Raw genomic sequence first — 26,189 nt, 5'->3', positions numbered from 1 at the left:
ATGCATAAAGCTATCCTTGACTAACTCACCTAAGTAGGGGCTTCCCCCCGACTGCCTACTCTCCTGTCTCTTCACTCTAATCTTCATCCCCTGCACAGCTCCATTACTACATGTAATTATTTACTTGACCGCATATTTTTAATTGACTATTTCCCTCAATAGGATGTAGGCATCACAAAGGTACAAAGTATGTCATTTTTGTTCAACACTATCTAACACGGAGCAGAACAGTGCTTAGCACCGAGGTGCTCAACAAAATACTCATCGAACAAATAAATTTTAGGTTAGAATCTGAGTAGATGCCTTGTATCTTGAATTATTCTGTCAGTTCTTTGAAGGTAGAGAAAGCATCTTAATTCTATATCCTGCATACCAAAAAGCGCCATGGTATCCCATATATAAATCATGCATTCCCCTATAAACTGGTACAGCCACTATGGAGATCAGTATGGAAACTGCTTAAAAACTAAAAATAGAGCTACCATATAACCCAGCAATCCCATTCCTGAGCATATATCCCAAAGAAAACTAGAATTCAAGAGAATGCATGCACCTAATGTTCATTACAGCCCTATCTGCAATAGCCAGGACACAGGAGCAAATTAAATGTCCATCCCATTGACGGAGGAATGAATAAAGAAGATGTGGTACAAATACACAATGAAATAATACTTAGCCATAAAAAAGAATGGAATAATCCCATTTGCAGCAACATGGAGAGACCTAGAGATTGTTATACTGAGTGAAGTAAGTCAAAGAGAGAAAAACAAATATTGTATGGTATCACTTTTATGTGGAATCTAAAAAACTGGTACAAATGAACTTATCTACAAAAGAGAAACAGTCACAGATACAGAAAACAAATTTATGGTTATCAGTGTGGAAAGGGCGGGAGAAGATAAATTGGGAGATTGTGATTGACATAAATACACTACTGTATAAAAAATAGATAGTAAGAACCTACTGTATAGCACAGGGAACTCTATTCAGTATTCTGTAATGACCTATATGGAAACAGAATCTCCATCTATCTAGATTCACTTTGCTGTACAGCAGAAACTAATACAACATTGTAAATCACTGTGTGTGTGTGTGCTTAGTCACATCTGACTCTGTGTGATCCCATGGACGACAGCCCAGCAGGCTACTCTGTCCATGGAATTTTCCAGGCAAAGGTACTGGAGTGGGTTGTGGGTTGTCATTTCCTACTCCAGAGGATCTTCCTGACCCATAGATTGAACCTGTGTCTTCTGCATTGGCAGGTGGACTCTACAATTAATTTTTAAAAAGCATGCATTTTTAAAGTATTAATTTACTGAAGAAAAAATAAAAAGACTCTTACCTTGCCAAAGCTGCCTTTTCCAATAACTTTTAAGAAATCAAAGTCTGTTGGTTTAGCACTGAAATAAATGAAAAATGACAAGAATTAGTCTCCAAGAAAACTGATAGGATGTTAACTTTTCAATAGTTTTTAATACTTCACTCCTTAATAAGTAAATCTGGGTACACTTCAGCATGAGAACTCCAGCCTTTACACTGGTAGGATCTCATTTTTACTATAAAAAAGGTAATGAGTGAATGCGTGATAGTCACTCAGGCATGTCCGTCTCTTTGTGACCCCATGGAGTGTAGCCTTCCAGGCGCCTCTGTCCATGGAACTTTCCAGGCAAGAATACTGGAATGGGTAATAATGAATAGTAATAATACCTACTTTCTGGTTAGATAAGAGATTTTGTCATTTTCTTTAAGCTTTGTAAAGTTTGGCTTAAGAAGGGCTTCAGTAATAGACTTTTTGGGAGAAAAAGGTCTGTCTGTCTATACATGATCTGTCATTTTGAACTCAATGTAGCAAATCACTTTTATTAACCATAAACCTCACAACATTGTTAATAAGGAAACTGAATGACTAGATAAATCAGTGATATATTTCAAGGACTAAGTAGTCTGGAAATTATTATGAAAACAAAGTTACTAGTAGGAATACCTGGTGAAGTCACTAAGAAAATTTTCTGATGGAGGAAAACTCACCAGTGTTCTGCATACACACTACCTACATGTTAAAAATAAAAGGACGCTCTACTTATTCTAATAGATGGTAATGCAGAAAAGCCAGGAATCGAGAAGGCAGGAAGAATACTGTGACAGCCTTTTGATTTTTATCTTAACCTCAGGTTAAAAGCAGCATTGGCTGTATGTAGGCAAAAACAGATGGCTGCACAAAGTTGAACTTAAGTAGCCAGAAGAGCTGTTTTCTTTAACGGAGGATGAATTCCTAAATTGGACTAGGGAGAGTGAAATGACTCCATTCACATTTTAAATGTCCTTCAATTAATTACCAAAACAAAGTCAATACAAACATGACAGTAATACCAGGTCTGGGTTAAATAATAACCGGTCAGGATTACGGAGATAAATACTTAACTAAGCTTAGGTGTTTTTCTTCTTCTAGAACTTGCTCTTTGAACTATTTTGTTCTCTAATGATATGCTGAAATACTGAAATAATTTTTTGAACAAATGTAATAGTGAAAAAACATGCAAATCCTTCAAACACAGTAAACACACCGAGGCCACAGCCAAAGTCCTATTGTTAATTGTTGGTGACAAACCCTAACTGGAAGCATATTTCCATTTTGTGCTGCCTGACAAACTCTCTTGTATCCACCATACGACTGAAACTGCTCACAGAAGTCACCCGTGACATTAAATTCAACGATCCATTCTCAATCGTCATCTAACCCACCCTATCAGCAACGTCAACAGTTATTTATTCCCTGTCTTCATCTGCTTTTATAATACCACATTGCTGGTTTCCTACCTTACTAATTATTCTTTCTTTAGTCTCCTTTATCATTTCTTCTGTCTATACTCACTGGGCTTCCGTGGTGGCTCAGCTGGTAAAGAATCCACCTGCATGCAGAAGACCTGGGTTCGATCCCTGGGTTGGAAAGATCCCCTGGAGGAGGGAACGGCTACTCCAGTATCCTGGCCTGAAGAATTCCATGGACTGTACAGTCTGTGGGGTCACAGAGTCGGATACGACTGAGCGACTTTCACTTCACTTCATACTCATTCTCTAAGTGAACCAAAAGGGTGACAGAAGCAGCACAGTATGCTGGGCTAAGACAGTATTCTTTAGAATTAATCTGGTAAGCCTGGAAGGATAATTATGAGGAGAGCCACACTACACTCTTCTTGTAACCCACAGCAGTCATCACTCATCTGTCAGGGCCCTCCTCCTCAGAGCCAGAAGTGGCCTTGGACTCCTCCATATCCCAATGAACTGTTGGAGTGGAACCTTAAAGTGAAGCCTACATTTGCCACTCCTGGTGTTCTCCAAAATGTTTCCCCTGGGTTCAAATAAATATGGGACTATGGGAGAAATTGGAAAAAAAAAAGTTTAATAGCTTTTCATATGCTGATTTCCATCAAGTCTCCTCTGGACCAAGCTGGCTAACAACCAGGGCTGTACTGATGACATTGGGTAGCAGGAGAATATCAATTAGGCCTGCACAGATGTTTTTGCCAGAGTACTTCCCAAGTGCCTCCCAGGACTTCTGTTCCTCGGGGAAATATGGTCTACTCATCTTACACACACACATACACACCCACACACCAGGAAAGTGACGATGGCAAAACAGCAGAACCCAATCAACAATCTGTGGATTAAAAACTCCTCAGAGCTCTACTATAACAAAGAGAAGCTAGAGCAGTGAATCAGAAAAGTGTATGACAGTACAACAGTCACTGTAACCACAGTTCTGTTTCACAGGCTTCCAGTTAAACTGATATAATTATGTACATCTGCACATTTACAAAAAAGGATCTTCCTCAAATCCATTTAGACTGTTGAAACAAATTAAACCTACTGAGGATTTCCAGATGGTCCCAGGTTGATGTTCTGTGAGGTAGAGAGTAGCTGTTGGGACGGAAAAAAAAAAAAAAAAAAGAATTTAACATTCTTACTGAAGTTTCAAAGGTTATCAGTCAATGGATATTTCTGAAGTAAAATACACATAACTATATCACAGATATTTGCCATGTTAAACCTAAAGCTTTAATTCTCAATAAATGCATAGAGTCTTGGAAAGATACACAATCAACATAAACAATCATTTTAATGATAAATTTCAAGAGAAGTTGTAAGGGAAAAGGTAAGGCAGAAATCAAGCTCAAAGATGGCAAATGAATGAAGTAAACTGCAGAAAGCTCCTTAGAAGAGGCGGGCACTGAAATAACAATTTAAGAGGTATCTTTTTTTTACATTAAAAGACTGGTTAAAATAGCTTTTGTTTTTAAATTTTCAAATATTTTAATAAGCTATTATTAAAGATAAGAAATGATAATGTGATGATTATAACTGCAAATGCTGGATTAAAGTTTTAATTTGGGAGGAGGTAAATTTACTTCTAAAGCAAGCACATAAAACCAAGAATGCTTTTCTCCCTAATTCCAGTATTATGATAGTACCTAATTTTTAGATAGGCTTCTCTTATTATAACAGTAGCAAAGTACATTTAATCTCTCCTATTAACTTAGAAGCAAATCTTTACTCACCTATTAATATAGCATACCATAAAGCAATTTAACTAATAAAATTCTAGCTCACTAATAATTAGCTAGAAATTTAACTCAAAATCTCAAAAGATTAAACTAGTGATCCTTTTACAGTGAGCACTTTTCACAAAAGCCAAATGGAAGTGAATTCTGCTTCAAAAAACTATGAAATTCTTAATATATTCAAAGAATTAAATCAGAGATGTCTCAAATATGCACATTTACCAGAGCCTTGTACAATTATACATCATATAAGATTATATAAAATAAGTTTTTAAAAACATTCTCTTTAATCAGAATCAACAATTTTAAGCAAATTTCTTATTAGAGACATATGTCATATATATTCCCACTTAAATTCATTTGCAACTTACAATTTCTAGAAAACAAGTTATTTTTTTAAATTAAGGGCAAAGGGTCTAAAGTATATGCTTCTTATAAAGTAACAATGCTGGCACCAAACTGATACATTTCCTATGAATTTTAATTAAAAAATAAAAAATAAATATTTACAAGTAGAAGATGAAGCAAGGATTTTTTTTTTTTTTTGGAGAGGTTCTTTCTATTGGTATTTTAAAACAGCAAAAGATCCTAGTCCAAGTTCCAGATTTTATGGATGAAACAAGAAACAAAATCTGGATCTAAAGTCAACAGAGCCAGAACAGGAGCCAGAACCCGGCAATTTCTCTTAGTCTGGTTCTTTCTTCAAAAAGCATTTTCCTACAGCAGTGCAAGATATTCTTCACATGACCTACACCTACACACGCTCAACATGATTAACAAAAAAAATCATGGTTACATAAATTTCACTCCTTAAAATATTTTTTGAATAGTAGTAAACTATTAAAAATCTTTAAAAATCCATACTAACAAGTAATTTGATTACAAATACTTCTAGCACCTCCATATAGTTTTTGCATTAACTTCTAAAAACTGACCGTGCTCACACTGTGTAAATTTGCATAAAAAGTTTTATACCTGATTTCATTTAATGGTATGTCAAAATAATATCATCCTTAGAAATATTTTTTAAACGTACAATATATAGGGACAATCACTATTTGATGAATGTTCAAACTGATTCTAACTTTTCATTATAAATCATACTAAAGTGAACATCTTTGCTTTTTTCTGTGAGAAGGGTTGTTTCATTTACATCAACTCCTAAGTGACATGAATTATTTTCATGTTTGATACACTTTGCCAAATTGCTTTCCAAGCGCTGCATAAAATGATAACACCAGTAAGGCCCAAGGATGCCCATCTTACCTTACCCTTATTAGTCCTGGTGCATTTCAGTTTCTTGACATTTTTGTTAATTTGGTAGAGGGAAAAAACCTGTCATTTAAAACTTTTATTTGCTACTGGCATCAAGGTTGAACATTTTCCCATATATTTGTTTACCAAGAGTTATTTCTTCATGGTCCTGTTCCTTTAATCTACTACAGTCTTAAATATCATTCTTTTCGAAAATTCATTTGTATGAGCTTTTTTTTAACACAGATATTTTTCCTTCTTATGTTTATTTACTATGTTTTCCCAGCTGGTTATTTCTCTTTTGACCAACTGCGCATATATGAAATTAAAATATCCTTTTACATTGTCCTAGGAGCAACCCTGTCACAAATGGAAAGAGTTAAACCTTTTCTCTTAACTGAGGGCCCTCTTAGAGAATCAGAACTACTTTCTAGTAGTCATGTCTATTTTTCAAATGAAGATTTTATCTGTGGGTAATGACATTACCTTTTAAATTAGAAAAACAGCACCATGACAAAATTAAAATATTATAAAGACAAAACTGTACATCTCTCATTTTCATGTATGTATTTACCAATAGTATGAATCAATTATAAAGGTATTATCATATTTATAAACACTTGCAATTATACTTTTTTAATAATGTCCTTTTAACTGCTACATAATAATCCTGAGTTAAATTATGGTAATTTACCTTTCTAATATAACCTTTTAAAGTATATGTTGAAAATGTCTTCATAAGAAAGCACAAACTTACTATATCACAATTCATTAAAAAAATAAGAATATCTATTCTTTATTCAGAATACATATTAATTATGTACATATACCTACAGCAATAAAACTTAGTCAATGCCAACCAGCACATGTATATTGACTGCTCTACATATCAAAACCTGACAAAGCAGAGAAAGAGGTACGTAGTGTTCTGGTTGAAAAGCCCTCTTCTGCTGGTCAAAATTCACCATTTCAAGTTACAGTGATCTTGATGAAGATACATGATGATCAAAAAGTATGATGTAAAGTTAACAGAGCAGAACACAAAACTGTATATGTTGTATAATTAAAATCAGGTAATTAAAAAATTCATATATTAAGAAATCTTTCATATATTAGAAAGAAAATCACTGAAATAATAAAAATAGGTTGGGTTGTTGATAATAGGGATATTTCTAACTTACTATTTTCAAATCTTTAATTTACATTACTTTTTGTTATAAAAAGTACTCATTTTATCAATTTTACAAAAAATAGTGATCAGTTAGAAGTATACACATTTGTTTTTATGTTTTCTACACAGCAAAAAATCTACAATGGAGGAAATTATTTTAAGTAAATGTGGCTCCTAAGGTTGCCAATAATTTCATCTTTGGGTAATGGTATTTTTTTTTCTGTTAAAAAATACAATTCCTCTTACTACCTTCTGAGTACTTCTTTCATCCTCATCCTCAGATGGATCTGACTGATGTTTTGGACTGTCCATTTGAAGGAATGCTCTGACATCTGGACTAAAAACAAAAATTAACTTTATTATGACTGCATTTCTACACCTTTTCTCTCTTTTAACATGAAAACAAAAGTCAGCATTGTAGCATTTATAGTAAGAAAGGCAAACAAAATCCAATAATAATCATTACTGTATTATAATAAGCAAATTAATTTTTTTATTTTTTTTGAATTTTGAATTTTATTTTATTTTTAAACTTTACATAATTGTATCAGTTTTGCCAAATATCAAAATGAATCCACCACAGGTATACATGTGTTCCCCATCCTGAACCCTCCTCCCTCCTCCCTCCCCATACCATCCCTCTGGGTCGTCCCAGTGCACTAGCCCCAAGCATCCAGTATCATGCATCGAACCTGGACTGGCATCTCGTTTCATACATGATATTTTACATGTTTCAATGCCATTCTCCCAAATCTTCCCACCCTCTCCCTCTCCCACAGAGTCCATAAGACTGTTCTATACATCAGTGTCTCTTTTGCTGTCTCGTACACAGGATTATTGTTAGCATCTTTCTAAATTCCATATATATGTGTTAGTATACTGTATTGGTGTTTTTCCTTCTGGCTTACTTCACTCTGTATAATAGGCTCCAGTTTCATCCACCTCATTAGGACTGATTCAAATGTATTCTTTTTAATGGCTGAGTAATACTCCATTGTGTATATGTACCATAGCTTTCTTATCCATTCATCTGCTGATGGACATCTAGGTTGCTTCCATGTCCTGGCTATTATAAACAGTGCTGCGATGAACATTGGGGTACACGTGTCTCTTTCCCTTCTGGTTTCCTCAGTCAAAACCACTATGAGGTACCATTTCACACCAGTCAGAATGGCTGCGATCCAAAAGTCTACAAGTAATAAATGCTGGAGAGGGTGTAGAGAAAAGGGAACCCTCTTACACTGTTGGTGGGAATGCAAACTAGTACAGCCACTATGGAGAACAGTGTGGAGATTCCTTAAAAAACTGGAAATAGAACTGCCTTATGATCCAGCAAATTAATTTTAAAAAACAGGGAGTCCAATAAACAAATGGGCAAAGGTTCACAGAAGAGAAAAATCCAAATGGTAATGAAATTTAGGAAGATGGCCAACTTCACTAATTATCAGGAAAAAACAAAACAACAGTGAGAAGTCATTTTATGTCCACTAACCAGAAAAATCTAGAAAGATACATAAAACCCCAAGTTGGCAGGGATGAAGGGAAAGGAACACTCTCACGTACTGCTCACAAGAATGTAAAATGAGGCAACTTTTCTGAAAAGCATTTTGGCAATATTTGGTTAAACTGAGTATACATTTTCCTTGAGGCCAGAAATTTCAGTTTTAAGGATAAACTACAGAAAAAAATTATGTACAAGTTCAGTGAAAGACATGTAACTAGGAGACTCATTGTTATACTCTCTATAGCTGTGCATCAGAAGCAGAACAGCCATCCACCACTAGGGAAATGAGTAAGCAGGCTACAGTAACTGGCTGCAAAGAAGACTGACCAGCCAGCAGTCAGAAACAAGGAACCACAGCAAAGCACCATTACGTGTACACATTAAACACTCAGACACAAAGCAACAGTCAATCAACATATACCCAAAGACTTATAACAAACCTGCTGAAGTGGGCATCAACAGTGGGTATGAACAAATGGATAGAAAGAGGAAAGAAAGTGAAAGTCACTCAGTTGTGTCCGACTCTTTGCAACCCCATGGACTATCAGTCCATGGAATTCTCCAGGCCAGAATACTGGAGTGGGTAGCCTTTTCCGTCTCCAGGGGATCTTCCCAACCCAGGGATGGAACCCAGGTCTCCCACACTGCAGGTGGATTCTTTACCAGATGAGCCACCAGGGAAATCCAGAAATACTGGAGTGGGTAGCCTATCCCTTTTCCAGCGGATTTCCCTGACCCAGGAATAGAACTGGGGTCTCCTGCACTGTAGGCAGATTCTTTTCCAACTGAGCTACCAGGGAAGCCCATAAAGAGGAAATAAGACTGCACAGATTAATGATGATCCTGCTGCTGCTGCTAAGTCGCTTCAGTCATGTCTGACTCTGTGCGACCCCATAGACAGCAGCCCACGAGGCTTCCCCGTCCCTGGGATTCTCCAGGCAAGAATACTGGAGTGGGTTGCCATTTCCTTCTCCAATGCATGAAAGTGAAAAGTGAAAGTGAAGTCGCTCAGTCGTGTCCGACTCTTAGCAACCCCATGGACTGCAGCCCACCAGGCTCCTCCATCCATGAGATTTTCCAGGCAAGAGTACTGGAGTGGGGTGCCACTGCCTTCTCCGATGACAATCCTGAGGAACGGTTAAATCTCTACATCTGGGTACCTCCTCTTAAATTGTTCTTTTTTTTTTTCTTTTAAAAAGTTGAGATATATTAATCCCCAAATGCTAATTTATCTTCCCCCTGCTCCCCACCCTGTTGCTATCCTCTCTGGTAACCATCAGTTTGTTTTCTTTGTCTATTTCTATTTTGCCATCATTTCATTTGTATCATTATTTCAGATTTCACATATAAATTCTATCATACTGTATTTGTATTTCTTTGTCTGACTTATTTCACTTAATATGATAATCTTTAGGTCCATCCATGTAGCGTTATTTCGCTTTTTATGGATGAGTAATATTCTATTATATATATACATACACACACACATATATATCACATCTTCTTTATCCATTTGGCTGTTCACGGACATTCAGGCTGCTCCATGTCTTGGCTACCGTATATAGTACTGCTGTGAACACTGGGGTGCATATATCTTTTTGAATTAGAGTAGTCTCCAGATATATGCCCAGGAGTGGGACTTCAGATCATGAAGTAACTCCTTTTCGTTTGTTAAGAAAACCTCCATACTGTTTAGGATTAATATACACACACTACTGCTGCTGCTAAGTCGCTTTACTAGTGTCTGACTCTGTGCGACCCCATAGACGGCAGCCCACCAGGCTCCCCCATCCCTGGGCTTCTCCAGGCAAAAACACTGGAGTGGGTTGCCATTTCTTTCTCCAATATACACACTGCTATATATAAAAAAGATAAAAAACAAGAACCTATTGCATAGTACAAGGAACCATATTCAATATTGGGGTGCTAATAATGTTCTATTCCTTGGCCTGGAGGGGGTGATACTCAGATATATTCACTTTCTCATAATTCATTACGCTGTACAGTCACAATTTGTGCTCTTTTCTATTTGTGTTATACTGCAATAAAGCTAAAATATTTTGTTCATTTGCATTTTTTAAATAGATAAGGAAACATTCCGTTTCTCTAGTAATTAATCAGCCATTTGCATCTGTTAATGTGCTCTGTCTATTTGGGGGGTGGTTCTTAAGTGTGTATTATCTGCATGAGCTCTTTTAGTAAGTATATTTATCTAATGTCCTTTATTCACAGGAAACTTTTTATATTTTTGGTTTTAAATTTCACTTGTAATTTTTGGAGGTCAAAAGGTTTTAGTAATCAAATTTATCAATGTTTTCCTTTGTAACATATCACTCACTCCCAATATGCTCAGAAAACCCTTTCCTATCCACACGTCAGAGAAATAATAATATTTTATTTGAGTTTTAAAATTCCATTTTAATAGGCGTTATCTTAAAAATAACCTTTTCTCTACTAACGGAAAGCTACTTTTGAAGTGCTTTTTCCACACATAATAAGAATAGGCATGTAGTAGGTGTTCAAGATACATTCGCTGATTGGCTTCTCTTTCTGTTTTCTTAAACCTATTTTTATAAACAGTTTGATGTTCAAATGGAGAGTGTGGAAACTAACAAAGTTCCATTAACAGAGGAGATCCAGAAAACGTGAAATGTCACATTTTATTAAAAAGAAAACATCCGTTAAACCTTAAATTGAAAATTAAAAGAAAATCTCTTGGCTATTTAATCTGGGGGTGCTGGAAAAGTCCTCTACTTTAAATGGAAGAGGTGCATATATATGAAAAAGTCTATTGGGCTGTATAATTAAGAATTGTGTATTTTATAGTATAATGCTAAACTGAAATAACCAAATTGGTTTCAGTTAAATTTCAATACCAAATGTAACATCTTTATGATACCATAGTTCAAGATCCAAAATGAATACTTCAAATTTAACATACACTGTCAGAAGTTCTGAGTAACAGCATTCAAAATACCAGCAGAAATAATAAACATCACCACCATCTATTCTATACTGACTCCATGTGAAGTTCTGTCAAAGGAGACAAATTTAAGCTCTTAGCATATGAATTTCAAACAAGTCAGAAATATGTCAATTTGAAGTAATCTCAAGTGTATATAATAATAATTAAACATTAGAAAGGTAGGGCTTCCCAGGTGGTTCAGTGGTGAAGAATCTGCCTGCCAATGTAGGAGACATGGGTTCGATCCCTGATCCAGGAACATCCCACAATAACACGGAGCAACTAAGCCCGCTCACCACACTACTGAGCCTGTGCTCTTAGACCTGGGAGCCTAGCCACCAAAGTCTGTGTGCCCCAGAGCCCGTGATCCGCAACAAGAAAAGCCACTGCCACGAGAAGCCCGCACACCACAACTAGAGCCCTCACTCTCCACGACTAGAGAAAAGCCCCTACAGCAACGAAGACCCAGCAGAGCCATAAATAAATAAATACAAGTTAAAAAATAAAAATTAACTTTTATTTTGTTTTTATTTAGAAGGGTAGATGATCTAAGCTGACGATAACACAGAATTTGTCTGAGGGAAAAGGCATAATGTTCAAAAAATAATTATACAAAGAGCCAAGGGATAAAAGGTTCTTTGCTGAGGAACACACAAGACACATAAGAACCTTGAATTTAAGGATCCTACCGAGTTTTGTGCCCCTCCGCCACCTGCTCCTGCCTGCAGAGGCCAATCTCAGAGCTACAGCAGGGGCTGACCTTCCCCAGACCCTCATCTTATCTGTGAGCATCAGGGGAAAGGAAACCCAGAGCACTGGGCTGAAGACCTTGGTGAGAGGAGGTCCAGCTCAAGTATTTTACTAATTTAGTAAATTAGGTTAAAAAGGAGGTCAGAGCATCTGCTCAGAAGATAGAAATCCTCTATAAACTGTAAAGAACTATAAAATAGTAATCACTGTTACAAGGGGAACAATGAAAAAATACAGTCCTCGCGTGTTGTGACTCTGAAAAGTCTGTTAAAAGCATGGGAGCCAATGCCTCTGGAAGGTAAGGGTAACACTCATTTCTCCTTTTATTCCCACACAGAGGTACATGAGGAAATGCTTTCTCAGTGCACGAATAAATATAGCATCAAATAATCAGCAAAATGTTTTAACTGTGCAAAGTCTTTTCAAGTTAAATCTATAAAACAAGTACAAGTACAGTAGGAAGAAAGAAAGAAACTAGGACCTTGAGTTGATGGAGGAAAAAGGTGGAAAATTCTTAAGAGGATTAAAAACACCAGGGGAAAAATGCTTGAGGAAGATTCCACAAAAATATACAGCACAAAGTAACATTCCACAGATCTGAGGCTGGGTTTCAGTGTATCCTCAGAACACAATGACAATTACTTACTGGTTGTAAAGCTCTGGATGCCTAACTAAGTTCTGAATGAATTCATTCAGTCCTGCTCTTCTCTGTTTAATAAAATCTGTTAAGAGAGATAATACTATTAGGATTATTTACATCAGACTGTAATTATCATCAATACAGTTATATAAGAATAGACCAACACAAGAGAATGAATTTTGATTTAGAAGTTATTTATTAATTCATACTTCTTGATATAAAATAAGGAATATTTAACAAATATATTTTAATCTATAAATATGATTATAACATTAAAATAAAGCAGGTAACATATTTTGCTGAAGAAAATTCTCCCCCACAAAAATGCCTATTTTAGGTTCTAAACAGACTCACTACAAAACCTGGAGTCACCAGTTTGCTTTGTCCAGCTCCTTGTATACTTTCAGGTAATGGATAAGAATTAACACTATGACACTGATGGCTGAAAAGTCATACTAACTGAAATACACACAAACAAAAAGCAAAAACAAGCGTAATCAGTTAATACTGAAATCCTTGCAAGTGGGAATGATGATTAACTGGTTAATTATTATGAAAACTCTGCTGCTAAAAATAGGTTTTTATCTTGTATAAACCTATTTCTCTTCAGAGGTTAAAACTGAGAAATAAAAGTGTTTTCTATGTAAGTCACTGAAGACAAGGGTCATGCCTTTAAATGTATTTTTAACATTAGCCCTTAACACAGTGTCTTGGAACATACTTAACTGATGTTTGCAAATGAATAAATAAAATACCAAACAAATGATTACACATTTTAGCATTTATCATCTCTAAATTTCATATGCCAATCCTTATCTAACTTACATTGTTTTTGTTCTTTTGTAATTTTATTTTTCAGTGGTAAAGATATCCTTTTTTATAAAAGTACCCCAAAAGTAATTTATATATTGACTCCAAGATCCAATCAGCAAAAAGGTTTGATATTAAACTATTCAGAATATAAAAAAGTATATCTAACTCTGTGTGTACTCTACAGAAAGATCCTTCAATTCAAAGTGAAATTTTAACTTTGAAAAGTATAGGCAAAAAAAAAAAAGAAAAGTATAGGCAGTTCAGTTCACTCAGTCCTGTCCAACTCTTTGCGACCCCGTAGACTGCAGCATGCCAGGCTTCCCTGTCCATCACCAACTCCTGGAGCTTGCTCAAACTCATGTCCATCGAGTCAGTGATGCCATCCAACCATCTCATCCTCTGTTGTCCCCTTCTCCTCCTGCCTTATCTTTCCCAGCATCAGGGTCTTTTCAAATGAGTCAGTTCTTCTCATCAGGTAGCCAAAGTATTGGAGTTTCAGTTTCAGCATGAGTCCTTCCAATGAATATTCAGGACTTATTTCCTTTAGGACGGACTGGCTGGATCTCCTTGCGGTCCAAGAGATTCTCAAGAGTCTTCTCCAACACAACAGTTCAAAAACATCAATTCTTCAGTGCTCAGTTTTCTTTATAGGCCAACTTTCACATCCACATATAACTACTGGAAAAATCACAGCTTTCACTATGTTGGCAAAGTAATGTCTCTGCTTTTTAATATGCTGTCTAGGTTGGTTATAGCCTTTCTTCCAAGGAGCAAGCATGTTTTAATTTCATGGCTGCAGTCACCATCTGCAGTGATTTTGGAGCCCCCCAAATTAAAGTCTCTCACTGTTTCTATTGTTTCCCCATCTATTTGCCATGAAGTATTGGCAGAAACAACCCTAAATTCTGCCTCAAGTATGTAAAACTTATCTTACAGAGATTGGTAACCACCAAAATAAAGTGAAAAGAAAAAGGAAATGACACATATGGACTTAAAAGTTGCAGCATAAGAACTCAGAAAGATATGTGGGAAAATTCTACATGGTAGCTGCCAAACACGAGGTTAAAAGAGCAACTTCTTTTTTCATGGTCTTATTGTCCCATCTTTGGCTGGTAAGGGCTTCCCTGGTGGCTCAGAGGTTAAAGCATCTGCCTGCAATGCGGGAAACCCAGGTTCAATCCCTACCTAGGTCAGGAAGATCCCCTGGAGAAGGAAATGGCAACCCACTCTAGTATTCTTGCCTGGAGAATCCCACGGAGGGAGGAACCTGGTAGGCTACAGTCCACGAGGTCGCAGAGTCAGACATGACTGAGCTACTTCACTTCCTTGGCTGGTAAAAGCCCCCATCAATTGTGCTCCTGTGTCCTTTTGATAAAACTTCAGTCAGTATTCTTATACAGCTTCTTTGCTTTCAGGCAAGCTGTCCTAGGATATCTTGCACACTTCCTGCCCAGCACCTGGAAATGGCACTTTTCCATGGAACTCTGGTTCCTTTAAAGGGGAAATGGTATTTAGATGGATGCTAAGGGTGTTTGCTGCTCCTTATTTGTTACTGTTTTTAGGCATTTCCAGGGGAGAGAGCTAGGAAATGTGTACTGTTTTAGAAAGGGAAAAATAAATTGTGACTTCATACTATATTCCCCAATCAAGTTTAAAAATCACAGGACTTTTTTAACTTAAAATCTCCAGTTTTATATTTGTATCTCTTTCATCTTCTGCTTAAAATTTTGGTTCTCATAACACTAACACAATCACAAAAGAACTCTATAAAATTAACAATAAGATCACTGAATGCAGAGTAACATTGCTTTGTGTGCTTTTTTTGCCCTTAGCATACGTCCCATGAGGAATATACAGGTTAATGTCCATGTTTTAAAGTCATTTAAAATAATTATTCTCCATGCGTTTCACCACCAATTAGGTTATAGATTTTTTCCTTGCTTATTTTCAATTGTTAGAGACCTCCATATTATGCATATTATGCAATATTATTGCATTTATTTTTGTTTTTAAATTGCTTAAAATATGCAAAGCTATGAACAAGATTCATCCAGAGGTATCTTCAGTTGACCTCTCCTTGAAGTCATCAGTTTTCAGTTTTTGATTTATTCTTCCATTATTTCCTTTCGAATATTCACATCCTTTCCTACACAAAAAACATACAATGTCCAGATCTGCACCTTGTTTTTTCCACTTAACCAGGTATTCTGGAGATCACTTCACAGTAATGTACAAAGAGTTTTTTTGTTCCTTTTCCCAGATGCATCATATTCCAAAAATGGAAGGCTATTTCAGTTGTTTCCAGTTTTTACTATTAAAAACAGTGCCACAATCCACAGTCTTATACATACATCATTTCCTATGCAGTTTAGAACAGATCCCTAGAAATGTGATTTCTTGGTCAAAGTGAAACGCATGATAGTTTTGCTAAATATTACCAAATTTCATATGGTTTGTACCACTTTGTATTCCCACCAGCAAAACATGAGAATGTCTGTTTCCCTAAAGCCTAATTAAATGAGCATTCTATCAATCTTTGATTTGTTGAGTGTAACTTGGGTTTTCCAAAAATCTATGGCATGTAGTCTATTTAACTGTTGCCAAGTCATATAAAATATGCTCATGACTAATTTCCAAATGTTCAATAAAAATCAATTTTTAGTGTCAAATAATTAATCCACAAAAACATCAATACCACAAGAACTTGTCTGTTATTTTGCCTTTCACAATGGAATAGCAATGTTGCAAGTCTTTATCCCTTTGCCTTCTTCCCTGGATAAAATGATTCTGACTTCAGGGTTTAATTGAGGGCTCCACAAAACTCTAAACGTACTTCCAGTCTCATATTAATTACTAATATGTGGTTTGAGTCACCGTAAGTGTCTTTCCGCCACTTCAAATTAATTAATTCTCTCATTCCCCCAGGTCGGACACATCAGTTGTCTCTGATTCTACTCTATGTCTCCTTTACCCAAGCAACCACCAAGATTTTTTATAGGTTTTTCATTAAAAGAATTCTTACATCTGACTCAATTTTTATTTTTATTTATTTTTTATTATTTAACTTTACAATATTGTATTGGTTTTGCCATATATCAACATGAATCCGCCACAGGCATACACATGTTCCTCATCCTGAACCCTCCTCCCTCCTCCCTCCCCGTACCATCCCTCTGGGTCGTCCCAGTGCACCAGCCCCAAGCATCCAGTATCGTGCATCGAACCTGGACTGGCGACTCGTTTCATATATGATATTATACATGTTTCAATGCCATTCTCCCAAATCATCCCACCCTCTCCCTCTCCCACAGAGTACATTTGAATCAGTTCTAATGAGGTGGATGAAACTGGAGCCTATTATACAGAGTGAAGTAAGCCAGAAAGAAAAACTGACTCAATTTTTAGCCCCATTTCCACCCTACTTGCAGCTCTCATTCTCTAACTGGAGGACTCCTGGAATATTCCCTTCACCAGCCTCCCAGTCTCTATCTTGTCTTCCCTCTGCTGTGCATACTTACATATACACGGTGGGTTTCACATTATATTGCCATTTTGCTCAAGTAACTCTAAAGCCCCCAGGCTGCCCTCCACAATGTTTTTCAACCCATGCTCTACAGACATACTTCACTGCTGCACCAACAAAGCAGTTCCATTTTTATTTGTTCTACACATGACATTTTCTGCATAAGATTTCACTATTCTGCAGCTAAAGAGAATACAAGAGAATAAGAGCTCAAAAGTCACTGGTCTACAGAGTCAACCCACGGAATGTGTAATCTGACAGTGTTGTGCCAACTCAATCTTCTATTAATGAATTCATGTAATATTTATTGAGAACCAAATATTTACTAGGCATCATAAATAAAAAAGATAAAGTATCCACCTTCGTAAAATCTACACCCAGATAAAACAGACTGGTAGGACAATAAAGTGTGCTAAGTTCTCCCAAGAGGAAAACAATCTACATAAAATAGGAGAAGTGAAAAAAAATTGGGGAAATGAGAATCCTTTCCAATCCAAAGGTTCAGAAAGTATAGGAGAATAAAGCGTCTTCAGTTGAGAGGATTACAGGGGATTCCAGCAGCCTGCGGCTGTGGGGGTGGGGGGGAGTCAGTTTTAATTAAAGCAAGAATGTGAAAGAAATATGAAAAAGATGGAGGGTAAAGGAGTTTGTTCATCGTGGACAGAACTGCACTGGGTATGGTGAAAAGGTCTGGGAGACAAAGGAACAGTGTAGGGTCAGGCTGTAGAGAGGAAGCAGGATAAGTGGTTTGAGAGCTCATATCCTGAGTAACAACCAAGAAAGCAGACACTCAGGAATCACAGGTCTGATGGTTACAAGCAAGTTAGCTGAGGAGGCAAGATGGTGGGGAGAGAGGAAACTCAATAGCTTGTCAGGATCCACCTGTGGCATAGACAGATGACTTTACGTATGGAATTTCTAGTGGATAGAGATTTCTGTCTAATAAGTAGATATTTGTGTACTAGGTTGATTTCTTAAAGTCTAGTAAAAAAATTTTTTTTGCAGTTGAGGCTTCAGACATACATACAGCCTCCAGATTTCTGAGATCCTATGTGACATTAGGCTTCCCAAAGGTGAACAATAGGATACTTGTATCCCATTCAAAGGCCTGAAAGGTGCCATGTACAGACCACACATTTAGTAAAATGTTTCTGGATATAACAAGGAATGCCTCTCATGATTAGGAAAGTAATCCACATTATCCTTAGTGATCAACAGATTTATCTGAAGCCAGACCACTTGAATTTAACTTTCAGATCTGCTATTTATTAGCTGTATGTGAGCCTGGGCAAATTATCTAACATGTGCCTCAGCTTCCTCATCTATAAAATAGTGATGATAGTAAAACCAGCCTCCAAAAGCTGCTGTGAGGAGTGAATGAATTAAAACATATAAAGTATTTAAAACAATGCCTGGTAATCAGGCATACAGCCTGAGAACCATCAGCTTTGCAGATTTACACTACTATCCAGGGCAATGAATATGTTAACTGCTTCTTCAAAATTTAACATTACTCATGGCTGGTCTAAGAATTTACTGCCTACCTGGATCAAAATTATCACCAAATATTCTCTTGGCAGGAATCTTCAGGGCCATAGCAGGAAATTGTTTCCTTAACTAGAATTGAAAAAAATAATATTACATAAACTTACTATATAGGTCTTCTAGTTATACACATGCCAAAATAAAATACAGTCTAATTTTCAAAAAAAAAAATCCATCATAAAAACCCATCATACTTTTAAGTATATCATGATTAAGTGTACAATATTAAATTATGCCAGTAAAATACCATTAATCTGGCTAATTCTCTTTTGTCCCAATAAAACAATTAATATCTTTGTGACCTTGGATAAGCTACTTAACATCTCTGTGCTTCAGTTTTCTTGTGGAAAATGGGGATAATCTGAGCACTTATAGATTTGCTGTGAGGCTTAAAATTGTTTAAGTTAAGTACTTGGACAAGAACCTGGGGTATAGATTTTGAATACCTGTTACTTACTCCCTGTTTATGATGTCAGGAAATGTAACTTCTGTGTTCTGACAGACTGGCAATTGTTTTCTGAGAAAGCTGATGAATTTTCAATTTCCTCTGCTCAATCCTTCCTCCTGTTAATATTCTAACACATTTGTCTCTTAGATTTGCCTATCCCCAGAGAAAAACAACTTGGTCCTGAAGAAATTCAATTTAGGGCAGTAAAGCCATAAAAATGGGTAAATGCTTATTTTTACTATAAGCCTGACATCACTTGACATCAAAGAACCACGCATATACTGTCTTTACACAGCCTTACCAATCCTTGCATTTCTCTAGTAACTTTAAATGTTTTAGAAACAAACAAAAAAACCCAAACATATACTACATACACACACACACACACACGCATACACACACATACAGTGTGCGTTTGTGTGAGAGAATACAGATATATCTCCAATGACAGGAAATACAAAGAAGAGGAGAGTGAATTAATCAGTCTAAACTATGGGCAAGCTGTCAACAAAATTCAGATAAAAAATCTGTAGAGAAACGACCCTGTTTTTTCCAACAAAAAAACTGTACACAAAAGAGAGGTGGAGGGGGAAACTTAGTGATTATAAGACAACTCATAAAATCAACTATATTTCAATAAAAATTTTTGAAAAAGTTAAAACAAAAAAATAAAATTTATAATGATTTGTTTGGAAAAAAAAGACAATAGGATTTTCAACCAGTCATATGAACACTGAGTATTTGATATTAAAGCATTTTCATTAATTATTGTGATAATGACATTGTATATTTTTAAAGAATCTATCTTTTAGAGATATACACAGAAATATTTACAAACAGAAAGATACGATGTTTGAGATCTGCTTCATAATTATAGTGGGCTGGCTAGGGATACAGATGGAACAAGAATGACCATGTACAATAATTCTTGAAGATGGATGGTACATTATCTGATGTTCTCTATTTATACTAGTCTAGTTCCATACATGTTCAACAAGTTCTATAATAAAAAGCTTCCAAATGCAAACTACAGTCATAAAAAACACATGTTTACAGATTGAAAATGTTATTTTTTTCTCTTCCCTTTTATTCTAAATGGGCTTCCCTGGTGAATCAGACAAGAATCTGCCTGAAACGGAGGACACATGGGTTCGACCCCTGGGCTGGGAAGATGCCTTGGAGTAGGGACTGGCTCCCCACTCCAGTACTTTTGCCTGGAGAATTCCATAAACAGAGGAGACTGGTGGGCTACAGTCCATGGGGTTGCAAGGAGTTGGACACGACTGATGTGACTCAGCATGCATACACATGATGTTTCTAAAACTGGCTTACCTGAACGTGGAATAAATGCTGAAGACACTGCAGCAAAAATGGCCAGACCCATATCGTGATCTCTCTGCTCTAACACTTAAAGCTAACAGTTGGGCAATTTAACTAGAAATAAATAGCATGATCATTCGAAGAAGGCAATGGCACCCCACTCCAGTACTTTTGCCTGGAAAATCCCATGGACAAAGGAGACTGGTGGGCTGCAGTCCATGGGGTCGAAAAGAGTCGGATACGACTGAGCGACTTCACTTTCACTTTTCACTCTGATGCATTGGAGAAGGAAATGGCAACCCACTCCAGTGTTCTTGCCTGGAGAATCCCAGGGACGGGGGAGCCCGGTGGGCTGCTGTCTCTGGGGTCGCAGAGTCAGACACGACTGAAGTGACTTAGCAGCAGCATGATGATTTACAATTATTAGAAAAACAGATAGAAAGGATTTATTTCTAATATTCTATGACACTGAAATGTATTTTAGACTACACATCTATATCTTCAGTAGTTTATCTGAAGTCCTCTCTCACCCTTTTTAGTAAGCATTCCAAAATTAGGATGATTTTGAAGAATCTCTTTTCTGCTTGTCTGATATATACATAAGTATTGTTTAATCATCAAATAATTCCTTCAGCTTCCAGTTTTCTCAGATGTTTTAAGTAAAAATCTTGTAGACTGTTACTTACAGTATTGTAAAGTTTATCAAACTCTGCATATCTCCTGAAGACAAACCACTCACTCCTGCCCACTGAGACCAGAACTTTATAAACCTGTAGAAATTAAAAATAATAAAATAAAATTTGAGGGAAACTCCCCACTAGCTATTTACATATGCAAATAAAATGTTTTCATACCTATGAAATAGATAATTAAACATTAATATTTATATACAATCCTCCAAGATACACAAGTATACCAACTCAAACATTTCTTTTATCTTGTTGAAAGGTGTTTTATTTTTTAAATGGTAGGAAAAATTTTCTGTAGTTTTCAGAGTAACATAATGAACACCCGTGTACTCATTATTTACATCTTCTGAATTCTGGCATTTTTCAATTCTTGTTTCAGATTTCCTGGAGAAGGCAATGGCACCCCACTCCAGTACTCTTGCCTCGAAAATCCCATGGACGGAGGAGCCTGGTAGGCTGCAGTCCATGGGGTCACTAACAGTCGGACACGACTGAGCAACTTCACTTTCACTTTTCACTTTCATGCATTGGAGAAGGAAATGGCAACCCACTCCAGTGTTCTTGCCTGGAGAATTCCAGGGATGGGGGAGCCTGGTGGCTGCCGTCTATGGGGTCACACAGAGTCGGACATGACTGAAGTGACTTAGCAGCAGCAGCAGCCCCAAGAATAAAACACAGTTTCAACAGATGACATTGCTCTCTTCTTTCCCAAAGGTAACCACTACTCTGAAATGATAAAGTATTTTCAAAAGTGATGCCTGGTACATAGTAAATACTCAGTTATTAGTTCTCCTCCTTTCAGGGCATCTTTTACACAATATTTTTCAAACCAAGACTTTATTCTCATATTTCCTATGACTTTCTTGCCTATGTTTTAACATTTTCACGCACACATAATTTCATATAACCAGAGTCAACAACCCTATGAAGTAAACAGAAAAAATATTACAACCCCTATTGCAGATAGGAAGAAATGATGGCCCCATGAAGTTAAATAACTTGCCCAAGTTCACAGACTTGTGAGACTAAAATCTAAATATTCTAACCTCCTATGCACTAGAACAAGAGTCGAATCAACAGTTATAATACAGAATTATCTTTCATAGTCCATCCCACAGAGAGGCTCAGAATATAATTCAACATAACACAGAGAAAACAATTGGACCCCAAAGATCTTTTTATCATTTCTAAAAACAGCAAGTATCTAGGTGTATGAAGAAAAACTCACTGATGTATGTCTTGGGTTATCAACCTCACTATTTTACAGTGAAGATTAGGGGAAAGAGATGTTTATAATACAATTGTCCACAGTCTGTAGATAACACAGTACATTTACTTCAGAAGATGGCCAGAAAATTTACTTCAGAAGATGGCCAGACAAGCATTTACACAAACTATCCTTTCCCATGAGAGACTGGAAAGCTCCACTCACCACTTCATAGTTAGATAATACTGTGAGCAAAGATCTCTCTGACACTGTGTATGTTTATGAAGTATGAACTCTGAAGTACTGTTAAAGATAAGGTCACATTAACAGACCCACAGTAAGAAGGGCCCCATAACGTAAAGCCATACCCTCCCATGAGAAAGGGGACAAAGTCTCACCTGGAAGGTGAAGCCAACCCACTGCATTAGTCACCTGGATAAGTGAGGCAGAGAGAACAAGACCATCCAGGCACCTTTACATGAGCTCCAAGGGTAAGAGAGCTTCTTGGTGTTACCTCTGGTGTTAACCCAGAGGACATTCGGTTGTCTTACAGGAAGCTGTTGGGTAAGATGTCAGAATTGTTTATAAGATGACATGGCTCCCTTTGGAGAGAGTGCAGAAGTAGAGGAAGAAGAACCTAATCAGAGTGCCGGCAAAACAGAGCCACGTTTCTAAAAGCAGACTACAGATTTTATCTCCCATGGTAGTCAGCATCAGATGGGCCTGGAAGCAGGACTCCTTCCAAAGGATCAGAGACTTAGCTTTATATGATTATGAGCATCTTGAACAAACAACATTGTCTGTGCTGACTTCCTGACAGGATAAGGTGGCTTCCCATGGATACTCGAGTACAGCCAAGACTGGAACCAAACCTAGGTTCCAGGCTGAGGCAGCTCTGCTCTCTATTTATAGGAGCTGAGATAAAGCCCTGTGAGGTTACTCATTAGCAGGATGATTTATGAACAAGAGCTTACTAAGTAAGTTCTAATAAAATACAAGTGAATAAAAAAACCTTTCAAATTTGAAAAGACACTCTCATTTGCAAAAATACACAGAATTTAACAAAACCAAGTACAATAAATCTTATGAAGTTTTTTTTAAAAAAGATTTCCTTGTTGCTTGTCTTGCACCAGAATTTAAGTTCCTTGAGAGCAAGGACTGCCATCATGCTTGCTACCCACTTATCTCCAATGCCTAGAACAGCAGCTGGCATAAGAAAAAAGCTCAAGGACAGTTCTCTGAGTGGATAAATCAAAGTATAATTTAGACTTGGTTTAAGTCAAGACTTTCTAGAATGCAGTGCATTTTTCTGAGCGAAGCTGAACTGAATAAAGTCATTTAAAAGGCACATGAGAACTATTCATAAAAATATTACTGAAGAGTTAACGCAGTGTCTATTTTTGTTCCCAGTATTACACAGACATGCTGAAGCTGGACAGAGTCTGTGCTGGGTTGGGTGGGGTCTATCTGCACTGACTAGAACCAAGCTTGTCGAGGACCGAGGACTGTACTACAGTGGTCAGCAACAAACACAAGAACCCTCCTTTCTCATTCAACTTCAATGCCACAAACACTTACTAAATGTCCATGTCTGATCTAGATACTGGTGAAATGATAGTGAGGGAAGTTGTTGCTTCAAAGAACAAGTTCAGGAGAAGTGCACATAAATAAACCTAAAGGTATGTCAGGTGGTGATAATTGCTATTAAAAAGCTAAACAGGGTAAGTGGGACAGAGTGTAAAGAGGCAGGGTGACGTGTGAAGGGGCAGGGTGACGTGTGAAGGTGCTATTGTATAGCAGGTGGTCAGTAAAGTCCTTCTTTGACAAGGTACCATCTGAGCATCCGATAGGAGGAGGTGAACAAGGTGATCTAGAGGGAGCCTCAGAGAACTCCAGGGACAGCTCTGGGAATAGCTGGTAAGAGTGACGCTAGAGGCCTCCCTCACCCTTTCACAGAAGACAAGGAAATACTCCTACCATGAAAAACAGGACCCTTGAGATAACCCACTGCATGTATCTGCTATGGATGAGCTTCCAACAAACTCGGCAGGAGGTTCTGTCCTTGAAGGAGAGAACTTACCAAAGTTAAAAATAAGGAGATGGAAGGAATGAAAACTGCACATTCTACTCTGCTACCTAAAGTATACTGATCTCTGGTTTAACATCAATATGATGGTTTTTTCCTCTAATATTTATTTACTTTTGGCTGTGCTGGGTCTCCATTGCTGTGCGCAGGCTCTCTCTAGTTACGGCGAGCGGGGGCTCCTCTCTAGTTGTGGTGCGTGGGGTTCTCACTGCGGTGGCTACTCTTGTTGCAGAGCAGAGGCTCTAGTGCACACGGGCTTCAGTAGTTGTGGCATGTGGGCTCCAGAGAGAGGGCTGAGCTGTTGAGGCATGTGAGATCTTCCCAGACCACACATCAAAATCTTGTCCCCTGCATTAGCAAGCGGATTCTTAACCACTGGACCGCCAGAGAAATCCAACGTGATGTCTCTAAAACTGGCTTATATGAATGTGGAATAAACGCTGAAGATAATGCTACAATGTCTGAGGAGAGTCAAATGGCCAGACCCATGCTGCAATCTCTCTGCTCTGGGCTTGCATGCAGGCTGTGGAAGCATGTTCATTAAGGAAGGGAGAACAGAAAATGGAAGGGCTGTTCCCAGCTCTCTGTCTGAGGCTCTGGGAGAAAACCACCATTAGGGGGCCCCTACCTCGTTAAGAAGGCAGACTGGAGTGGTCAGAGGGTTTAGTTTAACTCCTCAACCCCTCCTGTGATGTGGCCTCTGGCAGGGGCCAGGTTGCCCAGTGGTCAGAGCCCAGGACAGACCACTTGAGTGAGGAGCAGTGGAGGGCACACAGAGCCTCAGTGGGCTCCACAGCCACCACGGGGCCAAGGGGAAGCTAAGTCAGCAGTCAGTCACCCCCACTCGCCAAGCCAACAAAGAACAGATTACAGATCAGTCCGTCAACGGCGGATGCCAGTGGTGGATGCAGGCATGAGGCCCAGGGTTGGATCAGGTCAACCACAGCCAGAGATTCACCAGACCCGTCACTCTACACCTGGAATGGCAAAGATCTAGAGGATGACAAGAAAGCCGGCATTTGCCAGGCTACCATGAGGTCAGTCATCCACTGAACAAACACTGTGAAAGGGGACACCTCTCTGGCCACAAACCACGATGCCAAGCTGGAGAAGGAGCATGTGTTCACATAAGAGAAAGAGACCACAATGAAAAAGACAGCCTAGGCGTTTTTACTTAAAAGAACTGCTTACATTTTCAGTCAAACTGTTAAACAGGATGGGGTTAAATGAGTTTCTTCATAGTGCTCAGTGGGTGGGGCCTTACAAGGAAGAACAGATCTGTTACAGACAAGATAAATGACAGTTTTTGAGGAAAAGGAAGACAGCAGATCTCTATATACTAACAAGACTGCCAGACTAAATACTAATAATGTGGCATTACACTAAATAAAAAAGTGAGTGTTTCCCAACAGCAGTCACTGATATACTGACTCAGCCAAATACCCATTGCTTGCTCTTTATAAAGTCCTATAGTAGCTGATGAGGAGAAGGTGATACATTGCGCAGTCGTTTCTGACTCTTTGTGACCCCCTGGACTGTAGCCCGCCAGGCTCCTCTGTCCATGGGATTCTCCAGGCAAGAATACTGGAGTGGGTTGCCACTTCCTCCTCCAGGGGATCTTTCCCACCCAGGGATTGAACCCACATCTCCTGTGTCTCCTACATTAGCAGGCGTATTCTTTACCACTGAGTTACCACCATGATAATAAAAGGTAA

At 37.8% G+C, this 26,189-nt stretch overlaps 1 protein-coding gene across 4 annotated transcripts in view; it reads right to left on the bottom strand.

The window, feature by feature from the left end:
- LOC113904228 (serine/threonine-protein kinase Sgk3) overlaps window positions 1-26,189 on the bottom strand; it is a 110,305-nt gene that overhangs the window by 19,321 nt on the left and 64,795 nt on the right. For all 4 annotated transcript variants that reach the window (XM_027561102.1, XM_027561103.1, XM_027561101.1 and 1 more), the window contains 6 exons: window positions 21,179-21,262; window positions 18,724-18,796; window positions 12,850-12,925; window positions 7,234-7,321; window positions 3,869-3,918; window positions 1,343-1,400 (listed from right to left, as the gene is read on the bottom strand). In XM_027561102.1, coding sequence (XP_027416903.1) covers window positions 1,343-1,400; window positions 3,869-3,918; window positions 7,234-7,321; window positions 12,850-12,925; window positions 18,724-18,796; window positions 21,179-21,262 — 429 coding nt within the window. The remainder of the gene's footprint in view (window positions 1-1,342; window positions 1,401-3,868; window positions 3,919-7,233; window positions 7,322-12,849; window positions 12,926-18,723; window positions 18,797-21,178; window positions 21,263-26,189) is intronic.

This window comes from Bos indicus x Bos taurus, chromosome 14 (assembly GCF_003369695.1).
Source record: "Bos indicus x Bos taurus breed Angus x Brahman F1 hybrid chromosome 14, Bos_hybrid_MaternalHap_v2.0, whole genome shotgun sequence".
NCBI lineage: Eukaryota > Metazoa > Chordata > Mammalia > Artiodactyla > Bovidae > Bos > Bos indicus x Bos taurus.
Note: the sequence above shows the minus strand (reverse complement) of the source record. Positions and strands in the feature narration are given on the sequence as shown.